The 16,931-nt window shown below is 43.0% G+C and overlaps 1 protein-coding gene across 13 annotated transcripts in view; it reads right to left on the bottom strand.

Moving 5' to 3' along the window:
• Nucleotides 1-11,294, bottom strand: part of LOC119952899 (MAPK/MAK/MRK overlapping kinase-like) — a 313,636-nt gene extending 302,342 nt beyond the window's left edge. For 6 of the 13 annotated variants that reach the window (XM_038776537.1, XM_038776527.1, XM_038776517.1 and 3 more), the window contains exons 1-2: nt 10,950-11,294; nt 2,193-2,225 (exon numbers count right to left, since the gene is read on the bottom strand). In XM_038776537.1, the coding sequence (XP_038632465.1) occupies nt 2,193-2,225; nt 10,950-11,058 (142 nt within the window). In that variant the 5' untranslated portion in view covers nt 11,059-11,294. Of the gene's footprint in view, nt 1-2,192; nt 2,226-2,328; nt 2,497-10,949 lie in introns of those variants that run through there. The other 7 variants (XM_038776565.1, XM_038776605.1, XM_038776549.1 and 4 more) reach the window with 4 other exon arrangements.
• Between the last annotated feature and the right edge of the window lie 5,637 nt (nt 11,295-16,931).

Below are 16,931 nucleotides of genomic sequence, written 5' to 3'. Positions count from 1 at the left end.
GACCAGTCATATAAATACAGTATGTTAAGCTGGGAATTCTGTGGCACACAACTCACTTCCTGACTCCCCAAAGTCTGTTCACCATCTACAAGGCACAAGGAAGGAATATGATGGAATACTCACCACTTGACTGGTGGGTGCGGCTTCAACAGCACTCTAGAAGCTCGACAAGACAAAACAGCCCGCATGATTAGCATCTCACCCACCATCTTAAACATTCACTCCCTCCACTACTGGCACACAGTGGCAGCAAAGTGTACTATTTGTGTCAGCTGTGGATCAGTTGGATTACTCTTGCCTCTGAACCACAAGATCCTGGGTTCAAATCCCATTCCTGGATTTGAGCACATAAACATCAAAGCAATAGTGCAATATTGTGTGAGATAGCACCATCAGAGGTACCATCTTTTGGATGTGATGTTAAACAGACATGGGTGTAAAACACCCCACAGCATTATTTTGAAGAGCAGAGGAATTATCCCTGGTACCCCAGCCGGTATAGAGCTCTCAATCAATATTATAAAAAAAAGATTATCTGGTCATTGTTAACCACATTCAAAATAAATGTATGTTGGCAGAATATGGATAGTATATGATACTAAAACAGAAGGACCTACAAGATATACTGCAGCAAAGGCTCCGTCGACAGTACCTTCCAAACTCGCAACCTCTACCACCCGGAAAGACAAGGGCAGGAAATGCATGGAAACATTACATCCTGCAAGTTCCACTCTAAACCATCCAGATATGGTGGAACTATATCACTGTTCCTTCACTATTATTGGGTTGAATTCCCGGAACCCCCTCCCTAACAGCACCTTAGGTGGACCTACACCCTATGGACTACAGAAATTCAAGGAGGTGAATCACCGCCATATTTTCAAAGGTAATTAGGGATGGGTAATAAACGCTGGCCTTGCCAGTGATGCGCACACCCCAAAAACAAATATTATAATCTTTCTTGTCACAAGTAGGCTTACATTAACACTGCAATGAAGTTACTGTGAAAAGCCCCGAGTCGCCACATTCAGGCGCCTGTACAGGTACTGTGGTGGTATGAATGTAAGCACTGCCATTGGTGCAGAGCATGGGTTTCCCATTGGCTCTGGCTGGTCATGTGCCTCTCATCCGATTGGCTGGGACTAGTCATGTGACTGCTCACCAATTGGTCGAGAGGCAAGTAGTCCCCGCCTCCGAGGCGGGGTATAAGTACCCAGAGTTCTCGGAGGTCGGCCTTACTCTGTAGTCGACCACCGGGCTAACAACTGATTAAAGCCACAGTTCGGATCCTAATCGTGTCTCGAGTCCAATTGATGGTACATCAGGTACACAGAGGGAGAATTCAGAATGTCCAATTCTAACAGCACGTCTTTTGGTGCTTGTGGGAGGAATCCAGAACACCCGGAGGAAACCCATGCAGACGCAGGGAGAATGTGCAGACTCCACACAGACAGTGACCCAATATGGGCCAATTAGGCCACTGATACGGGAATTTTCAGCTTTCAAAATGGCTGTGGGAAGGATTCTGAATCTGACTTTTTAAATTATTCAATCTTATTCTTTAACGTGATTCTGCTGTAATTTATTTAACTTCATTAAAATATTATTAAATTAAAATTATTACATTTTAGTAACTTTTAACATGATTCTAATATTTGTCTGACGGTTAAGCCATTAAATTTAAATAACTTTTTAACATGATACTCTTGGCAGGTGCTGCAGGAGCTTAGTTTTGACAGGTTCTGTGATATGTCTTCTTCTCAACATCATGTGATCTGTTCTTTACTGTTCACCCCCACTGCCTAAGAGAATGCTGCAGAGCTATAGTATAGTCGATGTCGTGAGGAAATCCTCCTGTCATCCAGGTGGAATTATCGCCCCTGCCATCACTGCACCATTGCATTCAGTAAGTGGACACTTTTAGTTGGAGGTCAGCAGCAAGTACCATCGCTTTGCTACTGACCATGTAATCTGGCCCAACGTATTTAGACCTTAAAGGATTATCTTTTATGTTTCCTATTTTCTAAAATACTCTTTGTATGATGTTAATTTATCTAAATGCAGTATAGTTCTTTCCTCTGACATTTAACGATTAGAAATTGACTGCAAAAGGCAGTGAATTAAAAATAAATAAGTATGCCCGGTCTCGAAACACTATTCTATTCTGTAAGCAATCTTATGTATGTACTTACCTAGGAAGCAACGTTTCTTGGTGTTTTGGTCCTCTAAATTTAAAAGATGATATAAAGTAGTTATTATTAAGACCCTGAGGTAGTTATTCCATAAAATGTTTTGATTCACCTGTCATTAAAAAAAAAATCCATTTACTGTATCTTTGTATAAGTCAACAAGGTATTTGGAAGTGCAGAAATCTCTCATTCTTATTCCTTACTGTAATGGAATATACCTCTGTCCATTATCAGTTCTCAAGTGGACCCTTTTGATTTCTCTTTTGTGCAACGTTATAACTTTTTCATATCTCTCAGAAGGGAAATCTGCTAAATTTATCCAAGTCAAACCTTTCAGACTGTCAGTCCATGAGGTCATATCACTTTATTATTACATCATCTTTCAACAGTACAAGGCACAGTGATCAGGATATATTTTCCACCAATAAAGTATTATAAATATCTCCATTGGTAAATCTATCGAGATGATAAGACATTATGGTCGACTTCATCATCGATGTATTTCTCATCATATTGCTGTCAAATTAAATATTTATTTTCCATAATATAGTAGATAATGTGCAGAATCTTATCAAAGCCATGACTACGGAGGCAGAGAGGAAGTTTGGGTTGTACACCTGACACAATCTGCCTCTAGTGATCTTGCTGAATGACAGCAAATGATACTCGCTCAAAAGAGGCAGATCACCAATTATTGGCACTTAAGTACCCCATTGTGGGCAGAATGGTAATGCAGCCAGCACCTTCTTGATGGTGAGATTGACTCCCTGCTGAGACCCAGCAGATGGCTGCAGGTAGCAACCTGTCACAGGTTGGTGGTGGAGTAGGGGTGGGTAGGGTGCAGGGAGGTGGAGCGGTGGTGGCGGTGTCCAGCATTGCTTCCTTTAATTACCTCCACACACACACACACACGCTTAAGCCACAAGGGCCAGAGAGATACAGTTGCAGCTACATATGCCATTGCCTGGCAGCTGTGATCTTTATATGCATTCAAAATGCTTGTGGGACACCTCCATCATAAGGCATCTTTACGGTTTCCCACCTACAGCTGAGCGGCAATGTCCACATCTTCCCATGGGGCTGCCAGCTGTCCCAAATCTCAGGTGCTCTGATTGGCCCACACCCCTCCACCTAAGCAGCCTGCCAACTATCCTTAATTGGCCACTTTAGGGAAGATTGCGCAGGTAGGCAGATCTCGTAAACCATCCGGGGTGGGTCCTGGAAATGGTTCTGGCCATTTAAAACCTAAGGCGGTAAGATTCGACCCAATTAATTTCTGTGTAAAAATAAAGTCCGACTACCACATATTGAATATTGAGAGTATTGATTATTAATTTTAATTATTTTCTTTAGTCTCTCATCGGAAGTTCCAACCCAAATGTGTTTTTTTTGTGATGTCAATTGAGGATTAATTGTAGCCGGAATACCTTGATAATGCTTACTGTTCTTCAAACTAGTGTCATGGGATATTTTACATCCACCCAGGAGAAAGATGGGGCCTTGTTTTCAAATCTTAGCTGAAATGATAGCACCTCCTGCAGTGCAGCACTCACTCAGTACTGCACTGAAGTCTCAGCACAGATATTTGTACTCAAGCCCCTGAGTGGGACTTGAGCCCAGAACCTTGTGATTCAGAGGTAAGGGTGTCACCAAGTGAGTAAGGGACTCAATGATGCTTCATCTATTTTGCAAGTATAAAATGACACCAAAGTGCCCAATATGACAGGAGGTGTTTGCTCATTTATTTTAAATTGGAAATGCTTGTCATATTGGTTTAGCAATCAAAAGAGTCATTCAAGGCCTACAGGCTATATATACCATGAAATGAGGGGCCTAACCCTCAATTAATTTAGGACAGCACGGTAGCACAAGTGGCAAGCAGTGTGGCTTCACAGCGCCAGGGTTCCAGGTACGATTCCCCGCTGGGACACTGTCGGTGCAGAGTCTGCACGTTCTCCCTGTGTCTGCGTGGGTTTCGTCCGGGTGCTCCAGTTTCCTCCCACAGTCCAAAGATGTGCAGGTTAGGTGGATTGGCCATGCTAAATTGCCCTTGGTGTCCAAAAAGGTTAGGAGGGTTTATTGGGTTACGGGGATAGGGAGGAAATGAGGGCTTAAGTGGGTCGGTGCAGCGTCGATGGGCTGAATGGCCTCCTCCTGCACTGTATGTTCTCTGTTTACCCCACTTTGATGCCACCTTTGTCAATTGGTTTGCCCTGAATCCATCCAGTGCCCAGGATCCATCCCGTGCCAAGCCTCCTGTGTTCAATAAAATGGGATCTGCATGCAGCATAATCACTGGATTTTAAAGGAACTACTGGAGGCCACCACCAATTTGGTAATTTTTGTAAAATGTACTTACCGATATGGACTCGGGAGCAAGCTAACATTGATCCTTGATTTTGCCCATCTAACTAATATATTTCCAGTACATGGAAATTTTCTAGGCACGTCCTGTTAATAAACAGCTAGACAAATCCAATTCAGCCAATTATCATCCTATTAGTCTACTTTTAATCATCAGAAAAGTGATGAGAAAAATTAACATTTTGAGGTGGATGACTCTTTGTCAAAGCTGGAGAGAACTGGAAATAATGTCAGATATATACTGTTGTGGGGGTGGGGGGGGGGTGTTTGTTGTATTTAGTCTCTTGTACTTTATGAAGTAACTCTCCAAACACTTTGATAAGTCCAAGGCTGGATCCTTTTATTGTGTTTTGTGGTAGGATGGCAATCTGACACAGAGCACGTTATCATGGAGTCTTGCTACTCCTCTGGAACTGACACCTAGCACTGACCAATTACATGTACATCTTATTATCCACTCCTTGTGAAGATGGCCGGATGTGCCTCTCTTTATAACCGGGTCCCAGGTCACATGACCTTGGTCTGGAGCTCACATGTTGTGTCTGCACAGTGGGCGGCATGGTAGCACAGTGGGTAGCACTGTTGCTTCACAGCTCCAGGGTCCCATGTTCAATTCCCGGCTTGGGTCTCTGTCTGTGTGGAGTCTGTACATTCTCCCTCTGTCTGTGTGGGTTTCCTCCAGGTGCTCTGGTTTCCTCCCACAAGCACTGAAAAATGTGCTGTTAGGTGAATTGGACATTTTGAATTCTCCCTCCGTGTACCCAAACAGGTGCCAGAATGTGGCAACTAGGGGCTTTTCACAGTATCTTCATTGCAGTGTTAATGTAAGCCTACATGTGACAATAAAGATTATTATATATTTACCGCCACTGCTGGTTGGAGGTCTCACACCATCCAACTATGATATAGCCCATAGGCATATCACCACATCCCCATTCCTCACAAAACATTAATATAAAATGATTTTTTACAGGCAACACTACATTTTATACAGATATGGCATGCAGCTGGTTCAGTGAGCAAGTTTTACAAAAAGTGTCCATTTGCATTCTGTGCAGACGTCATTGTTGAAGTCGGTGCCCACTTCTGCAGAATCTAGCTCACTTGCTGGCTTCTTGCTTTTCTCACGCTTCGCCCTGTGTCTTTGAAAGGCCTGTGTCCAAGACCGCCATATCTGCGTCCAATGTGTCTCTTGGTTGTCTTCTTTGTAGCAGCCTCTGGCGTGGCGCTGCCTATCGTTATGTGATGAGGTGTCCAAAGAGGTTTAGGCATCTCCTCATCCCTGGTCGGTGTGAGCGGGCCCATTTCTGCAGCCTCATCAACATACTGATCATCTTGGTTTCTAGTGCCGGCATGGAGGATGGAACCATGTTTTGCAGTCTCACCTCCCCTTGGCTTGCTGGAGCATCAGTTACTTTGTCGTCATGACTGGAGATGACTATAGTTTCTGGCTTAGCTGATCCTAGCGCTGGGTCTTCTAGATCAAACTCGTGGTCCATGGAGCTGCACAATGATATGGACATTAGGTTGCCTTCAGAATCAGTGTCAGAGTCGCCTAATAGTTCAACCTCCACATCATTGCAAACAGCATCTTCATCAACGTCCTCCCACTCGTTATCGGTGTCGCCGACTGCTTGGGAGTACGTCATTGGAGCCGTTTCTAGAACTTGCAGCGTGACATCATATATCTCCGGGGCCATTTTTTTCAAGATCAGTACGATTTCTTGCATCTTTGGTACCCTTAACAGCTGATCATCAGTCGTATTGAATTCTACTTGCACCACCTCCAAACTCCCCCTCTCCACAGAGGCCAGTGTGGTCCGGGCGTCCCTGTGACCACCTCGCCATGGCTTGCAGGCCACGGAGCCTTGTCTCTAGAGTCTCATCTGTGCTGCTGGAGAAGAGATGTACTAGCAGCTCAGAGAGTTCTTCATCCGTCTCACCTTCATCATTGTCAGTAATCCCAAACAGATTTTCAGAGTAGTGGGCCCTAGATTCAGCATCATCGTCAGTCTTTTCACCCGAAAAATGTAACTTTGCATACGGAATTACTCATTTTCGAAATAGCACACCAAGTTAAAAACCAGCCTTTTGTTTGGCCGCCAAAGCTTGGCTCAAAATTCCAGCCCATCGACCTTCAGTGGGACTGAAGAATTTGAAGAACCATTCCTTGGATATGGTTCTTGCCCCTGTTCTTGGATTGCTTCCACCCCTGTACTTTGGTATTGTTCGTATTGTTACATTTTTGCCCTCCAGTCAGTCAATTATGGAGCCGATGATCTGCGGCTCATCCATGCACGATTCAAGCGGCCATGAGTCCAACTGATACACTTCAGTGATCAGCTCATTTGTGAAATACCCATTAGACCCGAACTGTAACTCCAGAGTGAAGCTCCACAGTTTTTCAATCTCTGTCCATTTAACACTCACATCTCGCAGATGTTTTAATACGGTTTCATCATATCCTCATATCATGCCATTGAGTTTATGCACATTCTCCAAGACTGTTAACCAGAATTGCGGACGGCTCGTCGGCAGTTCCGTCCCCATGCCTGGTTTGTCATCTTCCACTCGGATTTCTTCTAAGTCCTCATACACTGTGCATACTGTAATGCTTTGCAGTGATTCACTGTGCTCAGGTGACCACTATCACCTAGGAGATTTAGCCGCTCGACTAGATTATAGGATTCACACAATTTTATACCAATTACTGAGTCCACATTCAAATCTACAATGTGAAAGAGTATTGTGTGCGTTATGCCTGCCACTGAGAGCACTAATTCGCAAACATCAAAGGTTTTTAGAGTTCTTGTGCCAAAGATATCATGATCTCTGTCCGATTAGCAAAGTCTCATTGCACATTTAACTTCTGCAAGCCTTTTGACTTACGAGGTTGGCTGTCGCTTTAGAGTCAAAGTCACACCGAGTGAGCATTCCATCGATTTGAGTACAGACGTGAAGTGTTTCGGAACATTCCGATTGTCTTCATGCTTTGTTCTGATTCTGCTTCCATCTTTTTTCTGTTAGTTGTGTGGTTTCTCGGCGTAATGAGATCAGTGAAAAATTGTTCTTATGTGTATATCTCATCTACTGCATACACCGTCCGTACATGATCTATGGTGGAATGCGCAAAGCATCCCTTTGCAAAGTGTCCAACGTGGCTGCACCTGGAACAAACTTTTCCATAGGCCAGACATTGACTGGGGGATGTTGAGTGCCACATTTGTGGCACAAGGTGGCAGCGACAGCTCCTGTCGGCCACTTAAAATAGCCGCCTGCACTGAGACCACGTTCCTTAATGATGTGGGACACAGTACTAATGGCGCTGGCTTCTTTATCCATGTCGGTGCCAAAATGTTTTGAGCAGAGTGCGCCTATTCTTTGTACAGAAATCTTGCTCGCCTAACAAGGCTTCACTGCCTTTTCCAGCTCCAAAGCTTCCTCCCACAATAATATTGCCCGAAGCTTATCATCAAGCACACCAAAGATAATTTGGTCATGGATTAAGGAGGATTTTAAGTCACCGAAGTTGCATGACTGGGCCTTCAGCCTCAAGTCTGTGATAAAACTGTCAAAAGATTTGCCAGGTCTCTGGCTACGCATACGAAACATATAACGCTCAAACATTTAATTTTTCTTGGGGGAACAATGCTTGTCGAAACGCTTTATCACTTCATCAAAGTTATTCTGGTCCCCCTCACTTTCAAAGACAAATGAGTTCTATAGTTTGAGTGCTTGTGAACCTACCAATGTTAGCAGCAATGTAATTTGCCTTCCATCAGGCTGGGGTTGCAGGTCCACAGTCAATACATAAAGTTCGAACTGCTGTTTGAACAGCCGCCAGTTCTCACCTACATTACGGATATCTGAAGCTGGTTGGGGTCCTTCAATCCATCCATCTCGAGCTTCAGCATTTCTTACACGTTGGGTCGCCTCAGGTTGCAGTTCGCCTGACTGGTCTTCAAGCCGAATGCCTAACGTTGTCACTGCCGTTGCCAACCTCAAATCTTCAGCACTCGTGGTACCATGCTGTGATTGGTCCCTTGTACTTTATGAAGAAACTCACCAAACACTTTAAGTCCAAACCAGGATCCTTTTATTGTGTCTCATTGTAGGTTAGTAATCTGATACAGAGCACGTTATCGTGGAGTCTTGTTACTCCTCCGGAACTTCCACCTAGAACTGACCAATTACATGTACATTTCATTACCCTCTCCTTCGTCTTGCGAAGATGGCCGGATGTGCCTCTCTTTATATCTGGGTCCCAGGTTACATGACTTTGGTCTGGAGACTGCATGGAGTGTCTGTACCACCACCTGCTGGTTGGAGGTCTCATACTATCCAACTATGATAAAGCCCATAGGCATATCACCACAGCGATGAGCTGTGGGACTGCATAGAGACCAGCAGTGATAAGTGGAGATTGAAAAAGATGCCATGGACAAAAAGACAAAAGGAATGTAAATGGGAGTGATTAAGGCTAAAATGGGTGCTGATAGTGGCACATAAAGAGATTAGAATGTGTGAATGGCAAACAATGGTGAACAAAGAGCAACTAGGAACGGGGAACAGTTGGCCTCTTGGGGGTGCTTGGTTAGGCTGCCGGGGAAGTGGATGGGGGGGGGGGGGGGGGGGGGGGTTGTGTTGGTTTTACTTTGTACTGTTGTGTGCTTTGAATGTTGAAATGTAAACATTTTTAATAAAAATACCTTTTTTTTAAAAAAAGACATATTGGATCATGGGCTTTAAAAAAAGAGGCAGACATCACACATGTAAGGAAGTTATAATGAACCTTAATAATGAACCTTAACCCGAACAGGCGCCGGAATATGGCGACTAGGGGCTCTTCACAGTAACTTCATTTGAAGCCTACTTGTGACGATAAGCGATTTTCATTTTCATAATAAAACATTGGCTCAACTAGATTATGTGCCCAATTCTGGGTTCCGCACTTTAGGAAATGTATGAAGGCTTTAGAGAGAGTGCAGCAAAGGTTTACAAGAATGATTCCAGCGATGAGAGATTTCATAGATAGATTGGGGAAGCTCCTTAGAAGATGGTTCAGAGGAGATTTGGTAGGGGTGTTCATAATCAGGAGGGGTCTGGACATAGTAGATTGGTAAAAACTTTTGGTTTCAAGATCAAGAGCCGGAGGACACTGATTCAAAGTGATTGGCAAAAAAAATCAATGGTAACATGAGGAAGAACCTTTTTACTAGCGAGTATATAGGGTCTGGAAAACACTCTGTGAATGTGGTCGAGGCAGATTCAATCGGGGCTTTCAAAAGGGAATTAGATCAGTACCTGAACAGAAAAAAATGGTGGGCTATGGGAAAAGTTTGGAAAGTGGGTCTGACAGAGCTACTTTTGCAGAGTGCTGGCATGGACACAACCAAGTGAATGTCCACCTTCTGTGCTGTGACCATTCCATGATTTCAAAAAAAATCATCAGATCATAAGCCATGCACCCCCTTGAGCCTGTTTTGCACGATATCCCTTGATGTCCTTACCTAACAAAATATATTAATTTCAGTCCTGAAAATTTAAATTGACTCAGTATCCAGAACCTTTTTGGAGAATAGAGTGCTAGGTTTACACCATCCTTTGTTTGAAATTGTGCTTTCTGATTTTATTCTGAAATCACCTGGCACAATATTACAATTATGTATTTTTGTTGGAGATCTCCCAGCAAAGGAAACAATGATTCTGTATCTACTCTATCAAATAAATCCCTTTAGGTCTTGTCTCCATACGCTAACCTCTCACGGATAAAAGCTAAGTTTATGGAACATGTCCACATAATGTAACCCTTTATGTCATGGTAACATTCTAGTAAATCTGCCCTTTACACACTGCACAAGACCATTATGTCCTTCCTGCGATAAAAACAGAAAGTGCTGGAGATACTCAAGTAGATCTGGCATCCTCTATGGAGAGTGCAACGGAGGTAATGTTTCCAATTGAATATAGCTCAGACAGAGCTCCTGCCAGACCTGCTGAGCATTTCCAGCACTTTGATTTTATTTCAGATTTTCAGCATCCACAGAATTTTGCTTTTATGCCCTGCCTGATGTTCGTGTACAAAACTGAGCGAAGTTCTCTGGAATCTGACCAAGGCTCCGTATGACTTGAAGCATAATTTCCTCCCCTCTGTATTTCATTCCATTTGATGTAAATGTTATTTTAAAAAAATATAGTTTTAGTGCGCAATGTATCTGGACACCCAAACAAACCTCTTTGCGACTCCAGCCTCGTGTTCCCTCTTCAAGAAAACCTTCTGATTTTCCCCCCTTGGATCCAGAAGTGGACGAGGATAGAAAATATGACAAACGGGAGAGACGATCTCAAACTATTGTTTTCACAATATTCAATAAACGCGCGAAAATTCAGTCTCACCTTTAGCTCTGAGCAGATTGCTGAATGTGAAATGAACCAGCATCTTTTGGTTGTGATAAGGTTTTTCTCTCAGAGTATCATCGTTCAACGAATTTATCATATGTGTCATCCCGAATATGATTGTTATGGTACTCCACTTCGGTGTAAATCAGTTACACATAACACTTAGGAGAGGAATATGTCCGCTGATCTTGCAGTTTGTTTACTTCTGTTTCCAGGAGATTTTAGATTTCAACCGCAATTTATTTTTTCCCAATTTAAAGCACTCGTTTCCAAATATAAAGTTTCGAATTGAAGGAGTATATAATAGCTCTTAAAATAAAAACATATATAAATATTTGCTCTTTAAAATATATGTTAGTGCTGCAGTTGCTTCTCCTGAACTTCAGACACGCTGATCACGTCATTTGTTCTAACACTACTGTATTAGTCGCTAGCTTTACAGATGGCTTTGTGCCAAACCAAATATAACACGAAGCAACCGGAAGAGGATTTCAAAAACATCTAAGTGGGTCTATCGGCTGGAATAACATTCAGCTAATAAGTGCAACTATGAAGTCATCACAGGTTGGTTTAAAAATATTCCATTGACGGAAATTGCTGGCATGTATTATTTAAGTCATTTCTAAGCAATCTGACAATGATGCAACATAGAAAATTTGCGGTTTCCACTTTCTGTGATACCCCTTCAAGTCCGTAATTCAAGACTCAGTTCTATACCGTTCATTGGTTCGACCGTCAAATTACCACAACTTGTGCACAATAATACAAATGCAATTATTTAAAATGCATAAAAGTGTAATGGTGGATACTTTGCTGTTTCATAGTACAGCAGTGGCAGTACCCTATATTTTGTCTGTATAGACTAGGAAAAGGTGACAGTGTGGTTCAATTTCTTTCTCTATATTGTCACCGACAGGAGGGGTTTAATCTCACCAACCATCGGTAAACAGAAAGGTGTTTTGGATTTTTATTTCCCCCTCTATAAGCAGTGCCATATTTTCCCAACCCCTCTGTTTTAGTGTGATCCAATTTCTATTAATAACCCCACAGCAAATTCCAGATAGAGAAAAACCAGAAGGTTAGTTTATTTCACACACACTTAAAACAGAGAACAGAGTTTACAACATCATTAGTGTATCTTCAGAGATAATGAAATGAAAAAAAATGAAAAATGAAAATCGCTTATTGTCACAAGTAGGATTCAATGAAGTTACTGTGAAAAGCCCCTAGTCGCCACATTCCGGCGCCTGTCCGGAGAGGCTGGCCTGCTTGGTCTGCTTTAAAAGCCAGCGATTTAGCTGAGTGAGCTAAACCAGCCCCTTCTCGGAATACCAGAAAGTTCCTTTTGTCTGCGCCAAAGGAGCCCTGGCTTCAGCCATTTTAAAGCCTTTGTCCAATTTTAAATATATATATATAAATTAGCCAGGATGATATATATAGACTTTTATAAAAAGTATAGAGTGAGATCATATCCCCTGACAATATACATATAGACATAAGCCATTCAGGGGATGGTATAGCCAACAATGGACAGATTGGGCAACAGGGGAAATGAGAGAAATATGGAATGGGTAGTACAAATAGACAGGACTATGGAGAAAAGGGCACGACCAGCAGAAAATGCAAGTAAATGGAGATAAGGTAATTAGGTTGTCAGGACCATATTAAAGTATTTGCTTAAAAAGACAACTAGTTGTCCACAGGCCTCCACTCCTAGGCCGTTGACCTTCCTGAGCCAGATCCACAAGTCAGAGGGTACTATTTGATCCTTAGCTGGGACCTGGTTATGGATGCTAGGATGTGTCCACATTGCTGATGGGACTGCAAATCACATCTCTGGGGACCAAGATTCCTCCAAGAATCCCTGCAGTTCAGCTTGATGTGTGGGATCCTAGTTGCCGAGTGCCATCGTCAGGAAGGACAAAAGAGAATTTTAGTGATATAGGAGCTGTGTACTGGCACTCAGCTCCCTCTTCACAGTAAGCAAGCCAGTGGCAGTAGACCAAGTAACTACCCTTGATGCTTAATGTCACTCTGTGACAAAACCACTGACCCACATATATTGGATTTGTACCATAAATACAAATTAAGCTGGCTATGTAGAGCTTGGGCTGATAGATCCTTTAAAGAGTGATTTATGATCCTGATATACCGCTCATCTTTAGTGGTCCAGAAAGAGAACAACTGAAACTGTCATGTCGCACTTCTGGAAATTGTTCCTAGACAGGTTATTTTTAATTAAAATTTCATATTTCAGTTTCCTTTCTGTTTAGTTATCACTCTCAACTCTACCTACCTTCCCTTATCTTTATTTTTCTCTTGCTGTATCTAAATCTGACTTCAATTCACCCTACTTCTCAGTAGTTCGCCAAGGTCTCCATCCCATTATCAATTCACACTTTCAGCGATTTATGATACAAAACTCATTACAGCTGAAGGATAAAGAAGAAAATCTAATGAACAGCACTCACTCCCTTCTGCAAGTTCTAGCCATTGTATTTATCCACATTGAGGTCCTCAAGTTGCTTTGTAATTTTTATGAAATACAAGAGGATTTTTAATAATGTTTTCAGTGTATATATAACTAACATATATATTTTACCCCAATATTTTTATTGTTTTCAATTTCTTCTTGAATTAATTTAAAATTTAGGTCATGTTAAATATGCTTTGAAAAGGTTTAAAAGGGAAATGCTGTTCTGCAGTTTAGAAGTGACCCAATCAGAACAGGATGTGTCCTAGGTCTGAATGCGACCAGTGACCAAATGTAACATAGTTTCTATCTCAGGTGAGTGCATGCAAAATTAATTTATATAGCCTGGACAAATTACTTTTCCATAAGCACAGCCATTGGTTGTTCAAAATAAAACCAAACTGTGCTTGTCACCACAAAGCAAAGTTCACTGCAACCATAGCAACAGCAACTAGTAACTGTTGTTGAGGTTTCTGTTATGTCAATGCTGCATGTTTAACAGAGATTTGTGACAATGGCATAGGTTGGCTTTAACCTTTACTTCTGGACCATGAAATGTGTTTATATAGACATATGTATTCAAATTTGAAATATCATTTAACAGAGTTTGTCGCTAACTCCAGAATGTTAAAATATTTCACAACTACAGACAGTACAATAATATGAGGGCCAGGATATGAATTGAAAGAATGAACATAGAACAACATAGAAAAATACAGCACAGAACAGATCCTTCGGCCCACGATGTTGTGCCGAACCTTTGTCCTAGATTAATCATAGAATTTACAGTGCAGAAGGAGGCCACTTGGCCCATCGAGTCTGCACCGGCTCTTGGAAAGAGCACCCTACCCGAGGTCAACACCTCCACCCTATCCCCATAACCCAGTAACCCCACCCAACACCAGGGGCAATTTATCATGGCCAATCCACCTAATCTGCACATTTTTGGACTGTGGGAGGAAACCGGAGCACCCGGAGGAAACCCACGCAGACACAGGGAGGATGTGCAGACTCTGCACAGACAGTGACCCAAGCCGGGAATCGAACCTGGGACCCTGGAGCTGTGAAGCAATTGTGCTATCCACAATGAAAGGAGGGGGGGGGTAGACATTGTCTACCACAGACAATGTACCTATCCAATAGCCGCTTGAAGGTCCCTAATGTTTCCGACTTAATTACGTCCACAAGCAGTGCATTCCATGCCCCCACTACTCTCTGGGTAAAGAACCTACCTCTGACATCCCCCCCTATATCTTCCACCATTCACCTTAAATTTATGTCCCCTTGTAATGGTTTGTTCCACCCGGGGAAGAAGTCTCTGACTGTATACTCTATCTATTCCCCTGATCATCTTATAAACCTCTATCAAGTCACCCATCATCCTTCTCTGCTCTAATGAGAAAAGGCCTAGCACCCTCAACCTTTCCTCGTAAGACCTACTCTCCATTCCAAGCAACATCCTGGTAAATCTTCTTTACACGTTTTCCAAAGCTTCCACATCCTTCCTAAAATGAGGTGACCAGAACTGCACACAGTACTCCAAATGTGGCCTTACCAAGGTTTTGTACAGCTGCATCATCACCTCACGGCTCTTAAATTAAATCCCTCTGCTAATGAACGCGAGCACACCATAGGCCTTCTTCACAGCTCTATCCACTTGAGTGGCAACTTTCAAAGATCTATGAACATAGACCCCAAGATCTCTCTGCTCCTCCACATTGCCAAGAACCCTACCGTTAACCCTGTATTCCGCATTCATATTTGTCCCTCCAAAAAGGACAACCTCACACTTGTCAGGGTTAAACTCCATCTGCCACTTCTCAGCCCAGCTCTGCATCCTATCTATGTCTCTTTGCAGCCGACAACAGCCCTCCTCACTATCCACAACTCACCAATCTTCGTATCATCTGCAAATTTACTAACCCACCCTTCAACTCCCTCATCCAAGTCATTAATTAAAATCACAAACAGCAGAGGACCCAACTGATCCCTGCAGTGCTCCACTGGTAACTGGGCTCCAGGCTGAATATTTGCCATCCACCACCACTCTCTGACTTCTATTGGTTAGCCAGTTCGTTATCCAATTGGCCAAATTTCCCACTATCACCATGCCTCCTTACTTTCTGCATAAGCTTACCATGGGGAACCTTATCAAATGACTTACTAAAATCCATGTGCACTACATCCACTGCTTTACCTTCATCCACATGCTTGATCACCTCCTCAAAGGATTCAATAAGACTTGTAAGGCAAGACCTACCCCTCACAAATCCATGCTGACTATCCCTAATCAGGCAGTGTTTTTCCAGATGCTCAGAAATCCTATCCCTCAGTACCCTTTCCATTACTTTGCCTACCACCGAAGTAAGACTAACTGGCCTGTAATTCCCAGGGTTATCCCTATTCCCTTTTTTGAACAGGAGCACGACATTCGCCACTCTCCAGTCCCCTGGTACCACCCCTGTTGACAGAGAGGACGAAAAGATCATTGCCAACAGCTCTGCAATTTCATTTCTTGCTTCCCATAGAATCCTTGGATATATCCCGTCAGGCCCAGGGGAATCTATCCTCAAGTTTTTCAAAATGCCCAACACATCTTCCTTCCTAACAAGTATCTCCTCGAGCTTACCAGTCTGTTTCACACTGTCCTCTCCAACAATATGGCCCTTCTCATTTGTAAATACTCGTTCAAGACCTCGCCTATCTCTTCAGACTCAATACACAATCTCTCGCTACTGTCCTTGATTGGACCTACCCTCGCTCTAGTCATTCTCATATTTCTTACATATGTTTAAAAGGCCTTGGGGTTTTCCTTGATCCTACCCGCCAAAGATTTTTCATGCCCTCTCTTACCTCTCCTAATCCCTTTCATCAGTTCCCTCCTGGCTATCTTGTATCCCTCCAGCGACCTGTCTGAACCTTGTTTCCTCAGCCTTACATAAGTCTCCTTCTTCCTCTTAACAAGACATTCAACCTCTCTTGTCAACCACGGTTCCCTCACTTGACCATCTCTTCCCTGCCTGACAGGGACATACATATCAAAGACACGTAGTACCTGTTCCTTGAACAAGTTTCACATTTCACTTGTGTCCTTCCCTGACAGCCTATGTTCCCAAATTATGCACTTCAATTCTTGTCTGACAGCATTGTATTTACCCTTCCCCCAATTGTAAACCTTGCCCTGTTGCACGCACCTATCCCTCTCCATTACTAAAGTGAAAGTCACAGAATTGTGGTCACTACCTCCAAAATGCTCCCCCGCTAACAAATCTATCACTTGCCCTGGTTCATTATCAAGTACCAAATCCAATATGGCCTCCCCTCTGGTCGGACAATCTACATACTGTGTTAGAAAAGCTTCCTGGGGCAGCACGGTGGCACAGTGGTACCATTGCAGTCTCACGGCGCCGAGGTCCCAGGTTCAATCCCGGCTCTGGGTCACTGTCTGTGTGGAGTTTGCACATTCTCCCCGTGTTTGCGTGGGTTTCACCCCCACAACACAAAGA

This window comes from Scyliorhinus canicula, chromosome 2, assembly GCF_902713615.1.
Source record: "Scyliorhinus canicula chromosome 2, sScyCan1.1, whole genome shotgun sequence".
NCBI lineage: Eukaryota > Metazoa > Chordata > Chondrichthyes > Carcharhiniformes > Scyliorhinidae > Scyliorhinus > Scyliorhinus canicula.
The sequence above is the reverse complement of the archived record's forward strand: the minus strand, read 5'-3'. Positions and strand labels throughout refer to the sequence as shown.